Here is a 20858-nt window from a genome sequence, read left to right on the forward strand (position 1 = left end):
TCAAACGTTTTAACTACTAACTTTAATCTACACAAGGGGTAATTTTGTGTATTATCATTGGGGATGTACAACAATTTATTGACCTTTGTCTTATCCCTTTAGATCCCTGATATTTGTAATAATCTATAGAAACGATTATTTAGTTACATTAAAACATCAAACATAAAGAGGTTTAAATTTAGGTTTAGCCCCCCCCCCCCTCTCCTTTCCATCATTAAGTGCAATAGAACTTGAAAACATTTATTATTAACTTTAATTCTAAGTCAGAATAGATATTTCCCAATATGTCTATGTTTTTGTGTCTTTTATTTATTTGAATTATATCTTAAGTTTTGACTTTAAAAGCGCATTTAAACGCCTTTTCTTACAAGCTTTTCGTGCACCCACGTTCAGAAAACGGGCTAAAAACCCCTACGGGGGCGCGGGGGGGTAAATGAAACCAGTACTGGCGATTAAAATATGTCTTTGGGTAATCAAATATCGCTTTTTTAGCCGGTGGCAACCGGTGAAAACATGTTTCCTCTTACTGTCTTCTATAATGTTGATTAAAAAACAAACAAATAAAAACTAAAATCTTGACTTCAACTAGAATTATTTAGGACTAATTTCTTCAATTTGTGTTTTTTTCTTTTATACTGTCAAAATATATGTAATGCATGACTCATCAGAAGTTATTTTGTCTAATTACGTTAATTCTAAGAGATTTTATAATACTTTTAAAATTGTTGGTGAAACACAAAAAGTATGCCCTTTTCTGTAAGAAAATTTTTGCATTTCTTGACTTCCATGCATTAGAATGCTTACTTAAAAAGCGTATTTTTACGATTCCTTTAAAATCTGATGTACATTGGGTATGATAATACTCATAGAATGTTTAAAACTTGATTTGGGGGTGGTGAATTGTTGCCCCTTGTTGCCCCTATGTGCATTGGGTAAACAAATTTTAACCACTTTGGACAAGTATTATGCCCAGCGATTACATCATGTCTTTGGGCATAATACTTGGTTCATACTGTTTTAGGTTAGGTTAGGTTACGTAAAACTTAGAAGACCCTAGAAGGGATAGGGTACCACAGGAGTTTTTATACAATTATGGTCGGTCGTCTGTAACAACGGTATGTAATAAATCACACATTTAATTCAGTGTGGGAGAGGACATTGTATTGTTAAGTATAATGGTACCTTAAGTTTCATAAAAATAATTCCTCATTCGCTGGCTTGAATGCTTTTGAAACTTGTCGAAACCTTAAGTGTCCAATCCTTTCCATCATTTTATCATCTTTTGTCTTATCACTTTAGATCCCTGCACTTAAGTAGAAACAATAAAAATATTTAGGATATAAAATATATTTTATAATACATAATACAAGATTTACAATAAAAATTTTAAAATATTTCACAGACTTGATTATATTTCTTTTCGGACTCGAATTCGATTTAAAACATTCGAAATATAAAAAATAAAAACAATGTATTTTATAATTACTTTAGAATTGCTGCTTATTTACTGATATAAAATATATAATAACATATTTACACTATTTTAAAATATTCCAATAATTTAAAAATGTATGACTTGGATTGAAATGTATGGTATATCTTTTTTAATAAAAAACTGTAATATTTATTTTCCTTTCGTATTATAGACAGCTTTCCATAGATATTAGAACGAAAATTATAAGATTAAACAAGTGTGTTAGCCCCTAGGGGCCGATGGCCCAGGCAAACAAAACTGGTATTAATTTTATGATTTTTTATTTTAATAATCGTAGAAAATTGTCTTTAATACGATGCTATACATGAATTTTCACTATGACTGACAACCAGTTATAATCCATTGAATATTAATCGGTTTTGAAGCCATACTAGAATAGAAGTTCTTATATTGAAATATTGTTTTACAGGAACCCGGTATTAGTGTCGGACTGATTATGACGTAACAAAAAAAATTAGCCAATGAGAGGACATTATTGACCAATGAAAAAATTCATAGTAGCCTCTCATTGGCTATTTTTTTTTGTTACGTCATAATCAGTCCGACACTAATACCGGGTTCGTTTTACAGTATACTTAAAATAAAGTATTATGCCATTCAATTGAGCAAACAAGGTATAGGAATTGAAAGACAACAAAAAACTTATAATGAAAATATAGAAATTTAAATTTTTGTTATTTTCACTATTTTGAAAGAATTTCTTTATTTTGAATGAAATGTTTAATAAGCCTATTATGATGAATTTAAAATAAACAAATATTATGATTATAATTATAGACCTTTGTTAATTATTAAATATAATTAAGATAATTGAACCGGGATTTAAAACAAACAAAGTTAAGCAAATTATCCTTTAAAAATAACATATCTAGTATTGAAACCACATAAAAGCATACCTACATATATATATTTTTGTAGATACATATACCTAATTAAGCCTAATAGTTAGAGTTTCTTAGCCTAAGGCTTAGAAAACACTATCTCCAAGGCGAGCCTAAAATAATTAAAGGACTTGAGTCATTATATAAATAAGATTTTTGTTTCCGATAAAAAATGACGTCATATAATACAAATGACTATTGATAGGCCAGTATGCATTTCACCATTGGTCTATATAAATGTATACTGGCCTGTAATAGGTAATTTGTATTTTATGACGTCATTTTTCATTAGGAACTACAAGTTACTTCCTGTTATAATTTTAAAGGATAAAGTTTGAACTATTATTGTGGCGCCTCAGTTGGCTGTTCTGGGGCAGTTTCTGTGCTTTCTGTGGCGGCAGCTGCTTCAGGGGCTGTAGCTGCGGCTGGGGCAGCTTCAGGGGCAGCGGCTGCGGCTGCTGGTTTAGCTAAAGAAATAAGTATTTATTATATCCCCTTTTTAGAGCAGTCATACTATTTATATCTGTCTGTTTTTCAATCTATGTATCTATCTATCTCTCTCTCTCTCTATCTATCTATCTATCTATCTATCTATCTATCTATCTATCTATCTATCTATCTATCTATCTATCTATCTATCTATCTATCTATCTATCTATCTATCTATCTATCTATCTATCTATCTATCTATCTATCTATCTATCTATCTATCTATCTATCTATCTATCTATCTATCTATCTATCTATCTATCTATCTATCTATCTATCTATCTATCTATCTATCTATCTATCTATCTATCTATCTATCTATCTATCTATCTATCTATCTATCTATCTATCTATCTATCTATCTATCTATCTATCTATCTATCTATCTATCTATCTATCTATCTATCTATCTATCTATCTATCTATCTATCTATCTATCTATCTATCTATCTATCTATCTATCTATCTATCTATCTATCTATCTATCTATCTATCTATCTATCTATCTATCTATCTATCTATCTATCTATCTATCTATCTATCTATCTATCTATCTATCTATCTATCTATCTATCTATCTATCTATTTATCTCTATACCTGTATTATTACCAGACCCATAAGCCTCTAGATCTGCGACAAGCCTCTGTTTCTCAGCAAACATTGTCTTCAGGGTGACAAGTTGAGATTCCAGCTGTATATCTATCTAACTATCTATCTCGCTACATGTATTATTACCAGGCTCATAAGCCTTCTAGTCAGCGACTAGCCTCTGTTATCTATATATCTATCTATCTCGCTACCTGTATTATTACCAGACCCATAAGCCTCCAGGTCTGCTACTAGCCTCTGTTTCTCAGCAAACATTGTCTTCAGGGTGACAAGTTGAGATTTCAGCTGTCTAGCTATCTATCTATCTCTCTATCTACCTATCTATCTATCTCTATATACCTGTATTATTACCAGACCTATAAGCCTGAAGGTCCGCCACTAGTCTTGTCTTCAAGGTAACGAGTTGAGATACTATCTATCTATCTACTACCTATCAAGCTACCTATCTATATCTATATACCTGTATTATTACCAGACCCATAAGCCTCCAGGTCCGCAACTAGCCTCTGTTTCTCAGCAAACATTGTCTTGAGAGTGACGAGTTGAGATTCCAGCTTCTCAATGGAGATCTCACTCTGACCGTCAGGGGCAGAGGAGTCCTAAAAGTTTGGATAAGTAAATTTTCAGCGCAGCTACGTTATGATTGATATAATATCTGTACATCCGACCGTTTGTCACATTATAACTTAAAAGATTATTCTATATTACAAGGTTTCGAGATTTTTTTAGTTGTTTTAATTTTTAAGTGATGCTCGTAGCTGGACTAAATAACGATACCCTTTCTTTACACCATCCCCTTCCCTCCTAAAGGATGAATGAATTTTACACTGTCAATATATATCCAAGTATCATATTCCATTATGACTGTATGCCTTAATTGTTGAGTAGCTTCGCTAACTACAATAATTATCCATTGACAAATACCTCGTGTATCTATATTTGTCTAATTATAAGATTATTCCCAGGGATCTTACGGGATAAGACAATGGAGGATAGATTAATGTAATAATGTACACCACCAATAATGACAAACCAAACTGCCCAGTCTGTTGTTCAATTATTTGTGACAAAGCTTTGACATATAATACAAATATTTTATTCAAAAATACCCAAATTTTGTAAACCAGTAAATTACATATATAAAACTTTGGGGGCAAATATAATTTACATTCCATTATCCCCTCCCTGCCAGGTGCATACTATAAATGTAAATCATGCAATGTGATTATCTTATCTTGTTTTAGTTACGCTGCTACGCACATCAACATCATAAGAACAAGGTCAGTTTCAGTCAGAATTAAGGTATTTCCTTATAAAAAAATTGATGGGATGTTTTTCTGTGTGTTTGACCTTTATGGTTCTCCTTTACAGTGATACATCTAATAGATCATTTTACTTTTTTAAAAGGTAAAATGAGGATTATAATATCAATAACTTAATCCCAACATTGTTTAATAATATAATGATTAGTTTCAAGCCTTATTATCAAAATCGATTGAATATGATAGTCATGTCATATGAAGCAAAAAGTTTTTTTATGGCAATCAAAAATCTTCATGTTAATTCATTTTTAGCCTATATCCCTTATTCCATATTTGTATATCTTATCTTATCATACTTTCAATGTACCCTAGGCCTCAATTATCTATGATATGTAGCTACTTTTTCTATCAATTATACTAATTAATTTATACTTTAAAGCTGTCATCAAATAAAAAGTTTTTTTTTCTTTTTTTATAACTTAAAACCTTGGCTTGTTCAAGGTTTATACCCCTGGCTTGAAAACTTTGTTTTTTAAGGCTTTCAGACAAATTTTTGTACAATACTTTCGATGCTGTGAGTATTGGTGCAAAAAATGGGGACAAATTTTAAATTGATTTGACGGGGCTGATTATTTACGTCACAAGTGAGGGGAAAGAAAAGGGAAGGAGGAAAGGACCCCCCTAGAAAAGAGATGGGGGTATGACGTCACACGCCAAAACAATTTGAAATTTTTCCCCATTTTTGCACCAATACTCACAGCATCATACTTTCCTCAAAATGCCTGGTTAAGCAAAGATCCCCAACCTCCTAACCCTTGTTTAGAAATATCAAATAAGCTATTATTAAGATCAGATAAAATGTGTTACTTTTATTTTTCCCTCAGGGTTCGACATAAGGGAAAAACAACAACTCAATCCCCCCCTTATTTGCAATTTATTAAAGAATAAGAACGGGAGATTTCAGTGCTCCTTAGACACTTCGAGGAAAAGCACCACAATTTTCCTTAAGATTATATAACATTTAATAAGTACATTCTTGTTAACATGTGATTTCATGTTGCTCAAGATAGCCTTATCATAGGTAAGGTAGCAAACAAAACTGTTAATATTTATGATTCAAAATAGCAAATAAGTTAAATAAATATAAGTAGTTGCTCAAGATAGGTTTATCATAGGTAAGGTAGCAAACAAAACGGGTATAGTCCTTTCCATGACATCGCTCCATATGGGGCGATGATTTTAATTGATCGCCTCTTATGACATGGGGCGATGTAATGGCTCCTTGAAAGGAGCGATTTAATAGCCCCTTATAACAAGAGGCGATGTTATGACTCCTTGAAAGGAGCGATTTAATAGCCCCTTGCCCTAAGAGGCGATTAAATGATCCTTTATCGCTCCTTTATCGCCCCTTCTAAAGAGGAGATGATATGTCCTCTTATCCCAAGGGGCTATTTAATTAAATATCGCCTCTTCATGGCCCCTTCACTATTATATATATCTTAGTCCCTTGATGGCCCCTACATCGCTCCTACATCGCCCCTTCATCGCTCCTCCATCGCTCCATCTCCAAATTTATATTATATTGTACTTTGATGGCCCCTACATCGCCCCTCCATCGCTCCTACATCACCCCTTCATCGCTCCTTCTTCAAATTTATATTACATTGTACTTTGATGGCCCCTACATCGCCCCTCCATCGCTCCTACATCGCCCCTTCATCGCTCCTTCTTCAAATTTATATTACATTGTACTGTGATGGCCCCTACATCGCTCCTACATCGCTCCTTCATCGCTCCTACATCGCCCCTTCTCCAAATTTATATTACATTGCAACTTGATGGCCCCTACATCGCTCCTACATCGCTCCTCCATCGCCCCTTCATCGCTCCTTCTCCAAATTTATATAACATTGCAACTTGATGGCCCCTACATCGCTGCTACATCGCTCCTCCATCGCTCCTCCATCGCTCCTACATCGCCCCTTCATCGCTCCTTCCACAAATTTATATTACATTGTACTTTGATGGCCCCTACATCTCTCCTCCATCGCTCCTCCATCGCCCCATCGCCCCTTAATAGCCCCTTACCTTAATTTATATAAAAAAGCCCCTACATAGCCTCTCCATCGCCCCTTAATAGCTCCTTACCTTAATTTTTATAACATAGCCCCTACATAGCCTCTCCATCGCCCCTTAATAGCCCCTTATCTTAATTTATATAACAAAGCCCCTACATAGCCTCTCCATCGCCCCTAATAGCCCCTTACCTTTATTTATATAACAAAGCTCCTACATAGCCTCTCCATTGCCCCTTAATAGTCCCTTACCTTAATTTATATAACATAGCTCCTACATAGCCTCTCCATCGCCCCTTAAAAGCCCATTACCTTAATTTATATAACATAGCCCCTACATAGCCTCTCCATCGCCCCTTACCTTAATTTATATAACATAGCCCCTACATAGCCTCTCCATCGCCCCTTACCTTAATTTATATAACATAGCCCCTACATCGCCCCTCCATCGCTCCTACATCGCCCCTTCATCGCTCCTTCTTCAAATTTATATTAAATTGTACTGTGATGGCCCCTACATCGCTCCTACATCGCTCCTTCATTGCTCCTACATCGCCCCTTCATCGCTCCTCCAAATTTATATTACATTGCAACTTGATGGCCCCTACATCGCTCCTACATAGCTCCTCCATCGCTCCTCCATCGCTCCTTCATCGCTCCTACATCGCCCCTTCATCGCTCCTTCTCCAAATTTATATTACATTGCAACTTGATGGCCCCTACATCGCTCCTCCATCGCCCCTTAATAGCCCCTTACCTTAATTTATATAACAAAGCTCCTATATGGCCTCTCTATCGCCCCTTAATAGCCACTTAATTTAATTATATAACATTGCCCCTACATAGCCTCTCCATCGCCCCTTAATAGCCCCTTACCTAAATTTATATAACAAAGCTCCTATATAGCCTCTCCATCGCCCCTTAATAGCCCCTTACCTTAATTATGTAACATAGCCCCTACATAGCCTCTCAATCGCCCCTTAATAGCCTCTTACCTTAATTTATATAACATAGCCCCTATATAGCCTCTCCATCGCCCCTTAATAGCCCCTTACCCTAATCTATATAACATAGCCCCTACAAAGCCTCTCCATCGCCCCTTAATAGCCCCTTACCTTAATCTATATAACAAAGCTCCTACATAGCCTCTCCATCGCCCCATAATAGCCTCTTACCTTAATTATGTAACATAGCCCCTACATAGCCTCTCCATCGCCCCTAAATAGCCCCTTACCCTAATTTATATAACATAGCCCCTACATAGCCTCTCCATCGCCCCTTAATAGCTCCTTACCTTAATTTATATAACATAGCCCCTACATAGCCTCTCCATCGCCCCTTAATAGCCCCTTACCTTAATTTATATAACATAGCCCTACATAGCCTCTCCATCGCCCCTTAATAGCCCCTTACCTTAATTTATATAGCATAGCCCCTACATAGCCTCTCCATCGCCCCTTAATAGCCTCTTACCTTAATTTATATAATCCTTACCTTAATATATATAACATAGCCCCTACATAGCCTCTCCATCGCCCCTGAATAGCCCCTTACCCTAATTTATATAACATAGCCCCTACATAGCCTCTCCATCGCCCCTTACCTTAATTTATATAACATAGCCCCTACATCGCCCCTCCATCGCTCCTACATCGCCCCTTCATCGCTCCTTCTTCAAATTTATATTAAATTGTACTGTGATGGCCCCTACATCGCTCCTACATCGCTCCTTCATTGCTCCTACATCGCCCCTTCATCGCTCCTTCTCCAAATTTATATTACATTGCAACTTGATGGCCCCTACATCGCTCCTACATAGCTCCTCCATCGCTCCTCCATCGCTCCTTCATCGCTCCTACATCGCCCCTTCATCGCTCCTTCTCCAAATTTATATTACATTGCAATTTGATGGCCCCTACATCGCTCCTCCATCGCCCCTTAATAGCCCCTTACCTTAATTTATATAACAAAGCTCCTATATGGCCTCTCTATCGCCCCTTAATAGCCACTTAATTTAATTATATAACATTGCCCCTACATAGCCTCTCCATCGCCCCTTAATAGCCCCTTACCTAAATTTATATAACAAAGCTCCTATATAGCCTCTCCATCGCCCCTTAATAGCCCCTTACCTTAATTATGTAACATAGCCCCTACATAGCCTCTCAATCGCCCCTTAATAGCCTCTTACCTTAATTTATATAACATAGCCCCTATATAGCCTCTCCATCGCCCCTTAATAGCCCCTTACCCTAATCTATATAACATAGCCCCTACAAAGCCTCTCCATCGCCCCTTAATAGCCCCTTACCTTAATCTATATAACAAAGCTCCTACATAGCCTCTCCATCGCCCCATAATAGCCTCTTACCTTAATTATGTAACATAGCCCCTACATAGCCTCTCCATCGCCCCTAAATAGCCCCTTACCCTAATTTATATAACATAGCCCCTACATAGCCTCTCCATCGCCCCTTAATAGCTCCTTACCTTAATTTATATAACATAGCCCCTACATAGCCTCTCCATCGCCCCTTAATAGCCCCTTACCTTAATTTATATAACATAGCCCTACATAGCCTCTCCATCGCCCCTTAATAGCCCCTTACCTTAATTTATATAGCATAGCCCCTACATAGCCTCTCCATCGCCCCTTAATAGCCTCTTACCTTAATTTATATAATCTTTACCTTAATATATATAACATAGCCCCTACATAGCCTCTCCATCGCCCCTAAATAGCCCCTTACCCTAATTTATATAACATAGCCCCTACATAGCCTCTCCATCGCCCCTTAATAGCCCCTTACCTTAATTTATATAACATAGCCTCTACATAGCCTCTCCATCGCCCCTTAATAGCCCCTTACCTTAATTTATATAACATAGCCCTACATAGCCTCTCCATCGCCCCTTAATAGCCCCTTACCTTAATTTATATAGCATAGCCCCTACATAGCCTCTCCATCGCCCCTTAATAGCCTCTTACCTTAATTTATATAATCCTTACCTTAATATATATAACATAGCCCCTACATAGCCTCTCCATCGCCCCTGAATAGCCCCTTACCCTAATTTATATAACATAGCCCCTACATAGCCTCTCCATCGCCCCTTAATAGCTCCTTACCTTAATTTATATAACATAGCCCCTACATAGCCTCTCCATCGCCCCTTAATAGCCCCTTACCTTAATTTATATAACATAGCCTCTACATAGCCTCTCCATCGCCCCTTAATAGCCCCTTACCTTTATTATGTAACATAGCCCCTACATAGCCTCTCCATCGCCCCTTAATAGCTCCTTACCTTAATTTATATAACATAGCCCCTACATAGCCTCTCCATCGCCCCTTAATAGCCCCTTACCTTAATTTATATAACATAGCCTCTACATAGCCTCTCCATCGCCCCTTAATAGCCCCTTACCTTAATTATGTAACATAGCCCCTACATAGCCTCTCCATCGCCCCTTAATATCCCCTTACCTTAATTATATAACATAGCTCCTACATAGCCTCCCCATCGCCCCTTAATAGCCCCTTACCCGATTTTATATAACATAGCCCCTAAATAGCCTCTTCATCGCCCCTTAATAGCCCCTTACCTTAATTTATATAACATAGCCCCTACATAGCCTCTCCATCGCCCCTTAATAGTCCTTTACCTTAATTTATATAAAATAGCCCCTATATAGCCTCTCTATCGCCCCTTAATAGCCAATTTATATAACATAGCCGCTACATAGCCTCTCAATCGCCCCTTAATAGCTCCTTACCTTAATTTATATAACATAGCCCCTACATAGCCTCTCCATCGCCCCTTAATAGCCCCTTACCTTTATTATGTAACATAGCCCCTACATAGCCTCTCCATCGCCCCTTAATAGCTCCTTACCTTAATTTATATAACATAGCCCCTACATAGCCTCTCCATCGCCCCTTAATAGCCCCTTACCTTAATTTATATAACATAGCCTCTACATAGCCTCTCCATCGCCCCTTAATAGCCCCTTACCTTAATTATGTAACATAGCCCCTACATAGCCTCTCCATCGCCCCTTAATATCCCCTTACCTTAATTATATAACATAGCTCCTACATAGCCTCCCCATCGCCCCTTAATAGCCCCTTACCCGATTTTATATAACATAGCCCCTAAATAGCCTCTTCATCGCCCCTTAATAGCCCCTTACCTTAATTTATATAACATAGCCCCTACATAGCCTCTCCATCGCCCCTTAATAGTCCTTTACCCTAATTTATATAAAATAGCCCCTATATAGCCTCTCTATCGCCCCTTAATAGCCAATTTATATAACATAGCCGCTACATAGCCTCTCAATCGCCCCTTAATAGCTCCTTACCTTAATTTATATAACATAGCCTCTCCATCGCCCCTTAATAGCCCTCCATCGCCACTTAAAAGCCCCTTACCTTAATTTATATAACATAGCCTCTACATAGCCTCTCCATCGCCCCTTAATAGCCCCTTATATCCTCCTTCAAAACAGTTATACACCTTCCCAGGATCTATTGGAAGCTACCCTATAAAGGAGAACCATATTGGTTCTGCAGTTAGCGATCTTCTTTGATACATACAGACAATGATCCTGTTACTTTTTATAAGGATTAAAAATAAAATGGCCTAAAGCCATCTCATTACCCATAGGAAGCTTCACTGTAAAGGAGAACCATGTCGGTTTAGTGGTTAGCAAGGTACAGACAGACATACATACAGACAAAGATCCTGTTACTTTATTATAAGGATTAAAATAAAATAGTTATTAACCTCCCCAGGACCTATGAGAAGCTACCCTATTAAGGAGAACGATCTCAGGACCTATAGGAATCTTCACTGTAAAGGAGAACCATATTGGTCCTTCGGTACAGACAGACATTCATACATACAGACAAAGATTCTGTTAATTTATTTTAAGAAATACAGATAAAATTGTTATAAACCTTTCCAGGCCTAAAACCATCTCAGGACCTAATTTCTGCCGTTGACAACTCGAGTTAAGTTACTATATTATTTTTACAATGTTTAACTTATCTGTTATTATTGGCTGACGAAAAGTTTGGGCAAAAAAAAAATTTATTCTTCAATGAAATATCTCTCCAGTATAATTTTGCCAAGTGCTAATTTATTAAGAATAAAGTTTGCCACAAATTTACCAAAAAATCTCATTGTCATTTCGCCAGGGAGGATTAGGATAGTTCCCAAAGTGTTATAAGTTGGCTTATCCAAGAGTGCTGTCTAGTCTCCAAAGTTTTATAATACCGTTTTCTTATTCGTTAGATTAACAACCTTGGGGACTTTTTATTGTTTTGTGATTGTTTAGTTCATTAAGTTGAGTGTCTAAATGTTTCAACCACTAATTCTAAACTAAAGAAGGGGTAATTTTGTGAATCATCAATGGGAATAATTAATATATAAACATACATATATATACAGTGTTTTTTTTTATGAGAGCATTTTTGAAAGCAATTTTACCCTACTTATAGTTATCAGAATTTAATGATTAATGGCTTATTCTCTTCGTTTTTTATAACCATTAACAGAAAAGCAAAAAAATATTTCAGTTTTTATTTAAAAAGTACAGTAAATTCAAAATTTCAAAACATGGGTGTCAACATCTAAAATAGTTATTTCTCGCATCGTATTATAAACGGCTTTCCGCGGATATAGAAAGTACAATTATGAGATTAAAACTAGTTTTTTTAGCCCCGAGGTGCAGAAGGCACCGGCTAAAAAAACTGGGTTTAATCTTATGATTGTACATATCTATATTCGTAGAAAGCTGGATATAATACGATGCTAGACATAGTTTTTTCGTATGGATGAGAACCGGTTCCTATCCACCGGATTCAAATGAATACGAGAAATGGTTTTAGCGCATTTTTCTTATGCTCAAATCTTCTACCCTTTCCAAGAATGGACGGAGTACATTGGGGGGCCAGTATTCCCTCCCTGGTTGAGATATGGCCTTCAAATTTCAAAATGTTCTAGTACATGTCACAAGTAGTATCTATATAAATTTTTAGCTCAATATCTCAACTTTGAAGCGTTTTGCAGCCATTCTTGCAAAGGTAGATTATAAGAAAAATGCACTAAAACCATTTTTAGATGTTGACACCTAAGTTTTAAATTTTTTAATTTACTGTACTTTTTGAATAAAAACTGAAATATTTTTTGCTTTTCTATTAAAGGTTATAAAAAAGAAGAGAATAAGCCATTAATCATTAAATTCTAATAACTATAAGTAAGGTAAAATTGCTTTCAAAAAAGTTCTCATAAAAAAAACACACTGTATATATGTATATATATCATTTTATCGACAATCGTCTTATCCCTGTAGATCTCTGATTATCAGAGCATTTTTGAAATATTTGCTGCTTATTTTTTGGCTGCCTTTGGCAAAATAATTTTTTTTCATAAAAAATGTATACAAAATTATCGTATTAATTTGGTAAATATATCATTGCACTTGAATTATTTTTAAGTCACTAACGGCTAATCCCATAGATGACCCTAGGAGTACTTTAATGAATAGATGTGGTGGAGAGGGGGGGGGGGAAGGTTAAGAATTTAAGGGAAGTGATACCTTCCGGGGGCTGAAAGTGTTAGTCCCCTCCCCAAAATGAAAACTTTTCCTGCGAGTAAAATAAGCTTCAATGTAAAGGAGAAGCATATCGGTTCAGTTGATACTGATAAACATCCTGTTACTTTAATGTAAATATTAGTTTAAGGATAGTCTGTATAATCTCAGGGATAAAGGAAACATTAGGCAATTTTTACAATAGTCTCCAAAGTTTTATAATGAAGTTTTCTTATTCGTTGGCTCAAAACTTTGGGGACTTTTGTCATATTTTGGTTGTAGTGTTGCAATTTTGTGTATCGTTATTAGGGATGGATAAAAATTTATCGGCCATTGTCTTATTCCTTTAGATCCTTGGTATAATCAACTGAATAACAGTTCCAACAACAAAAATTAAGATATTGCTTCGCTTTTTATGGACAAATATCCTGTTATTTTATTATAAGGAAAAAAAATAAACTATCTTAAAATCATCTCAGTACTCAGCGGTTAGCAAGATCCTACGGTATAGACAGACAGACATACATCATATCGGTTTAGCAGCAAACGAGATCCTTTGCTACAGACAAAAAAAAACTTTGTATATCGACTAGCGGCTACGCCCCCAGCATCTATTGGCTCTGTATTCAAAGGGGAATGAATAAAAGCCTAAAGCCTTCCCAGGACTTAAAATAGAATAGCCTAAAACCATCCCTCGACTTAAAATAAAATAGCCTAAAGCCATTACAAGACAAATATTAAGCTTACCTGAAATAGAAAGCCCAATCTGTTTAGTAGTTATTGAGATCTTAAGTTTCAGAACAGAAAGCCTTACTAACGTGGACAAACACAGGATATTTCGGACAAATGTCGGAGTGGACATTATATAAGTAAAACGCAGAAGTGTCTATAATATCTTAAAAATTAGGTTTCAACAACATTTGTTTAGTTATTTCTACACAGGTTAGGTTAGGTTAAGATATAAATATACAAATAAGCCCCCTGCAGGGGTTAGGCATATAAAAAAACCTATTTGACAGTTGTAAACAATGTGAGAAAAAAATATGTTTTAGTTTAATGAAATGTTCTATCTGTTTCAAACCTTTGCCTTTCGATAGAACTTACCTACTTTGGAAAACTGTTAGACTGATTTTAAAATTTCAGTCTGTGAGAAAAGATATTCAAGATTTTTTTTGTTTTGAAAGATTTTTATCTTATAAATAAAATAAAAGACACTCCTGCGTTTTACATAAGCAATGTCCACTCCGACGATTGTCCCATTCCTAGGTTTGTCCACTCCAACGTTTGTTTATGTTTTACTACTTTATATAATAGGATAATATGTATTCTTCTTTTATATTTCTCTTTTCTTATTCACTTGCAGCTGCGCTCTTTTTAATGTAAGGAGGCAGAAAAATAGCCTAAACCAATTAGGGGCTTAAATCTGAAAATGAAAAAGCAAAAAACCATCCCATGACCTATGTGAAGCTTCCCTTAAATGGAGAATTTAGTCAGTTTATGAAATTTTTAAGCTTCAGACCAAAAAAAAAACTTTTTTTGTTAAAAGAGAGACTTTTCTACAATTAGGGCTAGTCCTTTCGTCATTGCTCTTCTCATTAAGTTAAGCATGTGGTTTTCTCTGCTATTGTTAAAGATAGACTGTTGAGATTTTTAGTGAATATTCCCATGACATATGTATATCCAGTCTATAAATTATTTTGTCTGTCTCTCAATTATGCTTCAAAAGACTTAGGTTTCGTGATAATCTTTGAGTAATAGCATATTCTCTTAAAGTCTGCTCTATAACTTACTTTGTCTGTTTGTCCATTATATGATCCTTATTCAATATTCTATTTAACTAAAAAATTTCATTCTCTTAGTTTATTTTTTTTCTTTATTTCATTATGTTATTATATTATTTATATTTATTTTATTAATTCATTATATTTTCATTATAATTTTCCTTTTTAAATGCGAAACTTTTCTATAGTAAGGATTGGTTTGTCCGTACGTCCAAACGGTTAGACGACATTTTCTTTAATTTAGACATGTTATAAATATCCTATCGATTTCAAACTTTGCAGAATGATTTCTATAACAGTTGGGTACAATACTATATTCATTACTAGAAAGTATGTACGTCCATTTTTTTGTATAATATCATTGTCCCATTCATCTGGGTTTTGGAGTAATGTTTCTTAGGACAACAAGGTTTAGTATTATAATCAAATACTAAAAATAAAATTATGCCCTTTTACTATATTCTATACTAGCAGATTCGCCCCTAGCCTCAGGGGCTTTGCCCCAAGAGGTGATAAAATTTTTTTTTGGCGAAATTCGTAATAGGACCAAGAAAATCTTCAGCAAAAAAAAAAATGGGGGGGGATTTTTTTGTTTTTGGGGGGGTTGGGGGTATCCCACCCCCCAAGAAAATAGCCTAAAACCACCACAGGACCAGTAGGTATATTCCCTGAATAGTAGAATATAATCGGTCCAGTGGTTACCGAGATCTTAAGGGACTGACAGACGGACAGACAGACGGACAGACAGACGGACAGACAGACGGACAGACAGACAGACGGATGGACAGACATCATTCTACTTTGTATTATAGATTTACGCTAATTTTAACAAAATTTATGTTTGACCTCCTGATTTTAGAGCTTTGCTTTTGTGAATGTTGTTATCCTTGTTATCTTGCTTTTTTTTCCTTTTTCATAACCTATTATATAAAGTAGTAATCTTTTTTTTGTCTGTAGAAAAGCTAACCGCTGAACCTATATGGTTCTCCTTTACAGTGAAGCTTCTTTTAAGTTCATAGAGGGTTTATAATTATTTCGAGGGAGGGTATCTCCACCCTCCCAGAAAATTCACCCCAAGAAAAATATTACCCCATCCCCTCAAAAAATCTTTTTAACTTTTTAAAAGCAAAGCTTTTCTATATTAAGGATCAGTCCGTACGTCCGTAACGGTTAGCTATTTTCGTTAATTTAGGCATGTGATTCCTGTAGTAGAAAGGTACGATTTAGAAAGTCTATAATCATTATCAGAATATCCATACGTCCATTTTAAGCATACTAATTATTAACTTACAACAAATTTTTATGTATCAAAATTATCCGATTAATCTGATTTCTGGGATACTGATTCCTAGGACAACAAAATAGAATGTTATAAGCGAATCATATCTATAATCAAGTCCAAAAAATGTGAGTACGTCCTTAAGCATTTTCCTGCATGTTAGCAATTTCTCAATAAATTTACTTACAATTTTGTTTCGAATTTTAAATTTATGTTCTGACTATTCAGTTCTGACACTCTACATTATTAATGTTCATTAAAGGACGCCTGCAAGAAATAACACGCTTTAACTGCTAAAAGACTGCCACAAGAAGACCCAATACCCCAAATTATAAGCCTTCAGCTTCAATAACAAAAAAGTTCTAGGCATTTCAAAATAGCATTTTATGTACAATGGAATTTTTGAAAGATTTCCAATGCTCATAAAAGAAAAAACAATATTAAATTACGTTGCCTAGACATAAAATTATAACCTTATCTTTGTCAGAAACTTAGATTGCCTGTAACTGATTACATTTTTACAATAAAAACACCACATTTCATAGTCAAAATCTATGAAAAAAAATCGATTTAAATTGCATTTTTAAACGAAAATCATAGCGGAAACAAAGGGGTAAACTAATACAAGCTTAGCTGTGATTGGTTGTTAAGCTGATTCAGCCTTCTGATTGGCTACAGTACATTCGGTACAACGCAAGTAAAACTTATTTTTTTTTAATGATTTTGACTATAAAAATGGGTATTTTTATTGTAAAAATATAATTAGTTACTGGAAACCTAAATTTATGACAAAAATAAGCTTATAATTTTGTTTCTAGGCCACGTAGTTTAATTTTAAAGTTTTCAACATGAGCATTGCAATTCTTTCAAAATTTCCATTGTACATAAAATGTCATTTTAAAATGCCTAGAACTTTTTTGTTATAGAAGCTGAAGGCTTCAAATTTGGGGTATTTGGTCTACTTGTGGCAGTCTTTCAGCAGTTAAAGCGTGGTATTTCTTGCAGGCTTCCTTTAAACTTTTTTCTACCGTTTCAGAGCTTTGCTTTTATAAATGTTGTCATCCTTGTCATCCTTTTAAAACTTAAATTTAAAACTGTAGAGGGTCACATTCCTTCCTTACCTTAATGCCCTACCTTCTATAATGAAGGGGCAATACAATTACAGAGGCTGTACAGGAGCCATAAAGGGCCTATGTTATATAAATTAAGGTAAGGGGCGATGAAGAGGCTATGAAGGGGCTATGTTATATAAATTAAGGTAAGAGGCTATTAAGGGGCGATGGAGAGGCTATGTAGGGGCTATGTTATATAATTAAGGTAAGGGGCTATTAAGGGGCGATGGAGATGCTTTGTAGGGCCTATGTTATATAAATTAAGGTAAGAGGCTATTAAGGGGCGATGGAGAGGCTATGTAGGGGCTATGTTATATAAATTAGGGTAAGGGGCTATTTAGGGGCGATGGAGAGGCTATGTAGGGGCTATGTTATATATATTAAGGTAAGGATTATATAAATTAAGGTAAGAGGCTATTAAGGGGCGATGGAGAGGCTATGTAGGGGCTATGCTATATAAATTAAGGTAAGGGGCTATTAAGGGGCGATTGAGAGGCTATGTAGGGGCTATGTTACATAATTAAGGTAAGGGGCTATTAAGGGGCGATGGAGAGGCTATGTAGAGGCTATGTTATATAAATTAAGGTAAGGGGCTATTAAGGGGCGATGGAGAGGCTATGTAGGGGCTATGTTATATAAATTAAGGTAAGGAGCTATTAAGGGGCGATGGAGAGGCTATGTAGGGGCTATGTTATATAAATTAGGGTAAGGGGCTATTCAGGGGCGATGGAGAGGCTATGTAGGGGCTATGTTATATATATTAAGGTAAGGATTATATAAATTAAGGTAAGAGGCTATTAAGGGGCGATGGAGAGGCTATGTAGGGGCTATGCTATATAAATTAAGGTAAGGGGCTATTAAGGGGCGATGGAGAGGCTATGTAGGGCTATGTTATATAAATTAAGGTAAGGGGCTATTAAGGGGCGATGGAGAGGCTATGTAGAGGCTATGTTATATAAATTAAGGTAAGGGGCTATTAAGGGGCGATGGAGAGGCTATGTAGGGGCTATGTTATATAAATTAGGGTAAGGGGCTATTTAGGGGCGATGGAGAGGCTATGTAGGGGCTATGTTATATATATTAAGGTAAGGATTATATAAATTAAGGTAAGAGGCTATTAAGGGGCGATGGAGAGGCTATGTAGGGGCTATGCTATATAAATTAAGGTAAGGGGCTATTAAGGGGCGATGGAGAGGCTATGTAGGGCTATGTTATATAAATTAAGGTAAGGGGCTATTAAGGGGCGATGGAGAGGCTATGTAGGGGCTATGTTATATAAATTAAGGTAAGGAGCTATTAAGGGGCGATGGAGAGGCTATGTAGGGGCTATGTTATATAAATTAGGGTAAGGGGCTATTTAGGGGCGATGGAGAGGCTATGTAGGGGCTATGTTACATAATTAAGGTAAGAGGCTATTATGGGGCGATGGAGAGGCTATGTAGGAGCTTTGTTATATAGATTAAGGTAAGGGGCTATTAAGGGGCGATGGAGAGGCTTTGTAGGGGCTATGTTATATAGATTAGGGTAAGGGGCTATTAAGGGGCGATGGAGAGGCTATATAGGGGCTATGTTATATAAATTAAGGTAAGAGGCTATTAAGGGGCGATTGAGAGGCTATGTAGGGGCTATGTTACATAATTAAGGTAAGGGGCTATTAAGGGGCGATGGAGAGGCTATATAGGAGCTTTGTTATATAAATTTAGGTAAGGGGCTATTAAGGGGCGATGGAGAGGCTATGTAGGGGCAATGTTATATAATTAATTAAGTGGCTATTAAGGGGCGATAGAGAGGCCATATAGGAGCTTTGTTATATAAATTAAGGTAAGGGGCTATTAAGGGGCGATGGAGGAGCGATGTAGGGGCCATCAAGTTGCAATGTAATATAAATTTGGAGAAGGAGCGATGAAGGGGCGATGTAGGAGCGATGAAGGAGCGATGGAGGAGCGATGGAGGAGCTATGTAGGAGCGATGTAGGGGCCATCAAGTTGCAATGTAATATAAATTTGGAGAAGGAGCGATGAAGGGGCGATGTAGGAGCAATGAAGGAGCGATGTAGGAGCGATGTAGGGGCCATCACAGTACAATTTAATATAAATTTGAAGAAGGAGCGATGAAGGGGCGATGTAGGAGCGATGGAGGGGCGATGTAGGGGCTATGTTATATAAATTAAGGTAAGGGGCGATGGAGAGGCTATGTAGGGGCTATGTTATATAAATTAGGGTAAGGGGCTATTCAGGGGCGATGGAGAGGCTATGTAGGGGCTATGTTATATATATTAAGGTAAGGATTATATAAATTAAGGTAAGAGGCTATTAAGGGGCGATGGAGAGGCTATGTAGGGGCTATGCTATATAAATTAAGGTAAGGGGCTATTAAGGGGCGATGGAGAGGCTATGTAGGGCTATGTTATATAAATTAAGGTAAGGGGCTATTAAGGGGCGATGGAGAGGCTATGTAGGGGCTATGTTATATAAATTAAGGTAAGGAGCTATTAAGGGGCGATGGAGAGGCTATGTAGGGGCTATGTTATATAAATTAGGGTAAGGGGCTATTTAGGGGCGATGGAGAGGCTATGTAGGGGCTATGTTACATAATTAAGGTAAGAGGCTATTATGGGGCGATGGAGAGGCTATGTAGGAGCTTTGTTATATAGATTAAGGTAAGGGGCTATTAAGGGGCGATGGAGAGGCTTTGTAGGGGCTATGTTATATAGATTAGGGTAAGGGGCTATTAAGGGGCGATGGAGAGGCTATATAGGGGCTATGTTATATAAATTAAGGTAAGAGGCTATTAAGGGGCGATTGAGAGGCTATGTAGGGGCTATGTTACATAATTAAGGTAAGGGGCTATTAAGGGGCGATGGAGAGGCTATATAGGAGCTTTGTTATATAAATTTAGGTAAGGGGCTATTAAGGGGCGATGGAGAGGCTATGTAGGGGCAATGTTATATAATTAAATTAAGTGGCTATTAAGGGGCGATAGAGAGGCCATATAGGAGCTTTGTTATATAAATTAAGGTAAGGGGCTATTAAGGGGCGATGGAGGAGCGATGTAGGGGCCATCAAGTTGCAATGTAATATAAATTTGGAGAAGGAGCGATGAAGGGGCGATGTAGGAGCGATGAAGGAGCGATGTAGGAGCAATGAAGGAGCGATGTAGGAGCGATGTAGGGGCCATCACAGTACAATTTAATATAAATTTGGAGAAGGAGCGATGTAGGAGCGATGGAGGGGCGATGTAGGAGCGATGGAGGGGCGATGTAGGAGCCATCAA

General features: G+C 36.6%; 1 protein-coding gene across 2 annotated transcripts in view; it reads right to left on the reverse strand.

Moving 5' to 3' along the window:
• Positions 1 to 2228: 2228 nt before the first annotated feature.
• Positions 2229 to 20858, reverse strand: part of LOC145329136 (muscle-specific protein 300 kDa-like) — a 29097-nt gene continuing 10467 nt past the window's right edge. For both annotated transcript variants that reach the window (XM_080173186.1, XM_080173187.1), the window contains exons 13-14: positions 3936 to 4074; positions 2229 to 2843 (exon numbers count right to left, since the gene is read on the reverse strand). In XM_080173186.1, coding sequence (XP_080029312.1) covers positions 2719 to 2843; positions 3936 to 4074 — 264 coding nt within the window. In that variant the 3' untranslated portion in view covers positions 2229 to 2718. The remainder of the gene's footprint in view (positions 2844 to 3935; positions 4075 to 20858) is intronic.

Source organism: Acartia tonsa, chromosome 9, assembly GCF_053477335.1.
Source record: "Acartia tonsa isolate MP-2025a chromosome 9, ASM5347733v1, whole genome shotgun sequence".
NCBI lineage: Eukaryota > Metazoa > Arthropoda > Copepoda > Calanoida > Acartiidae > Acartia > Acartia tonsa.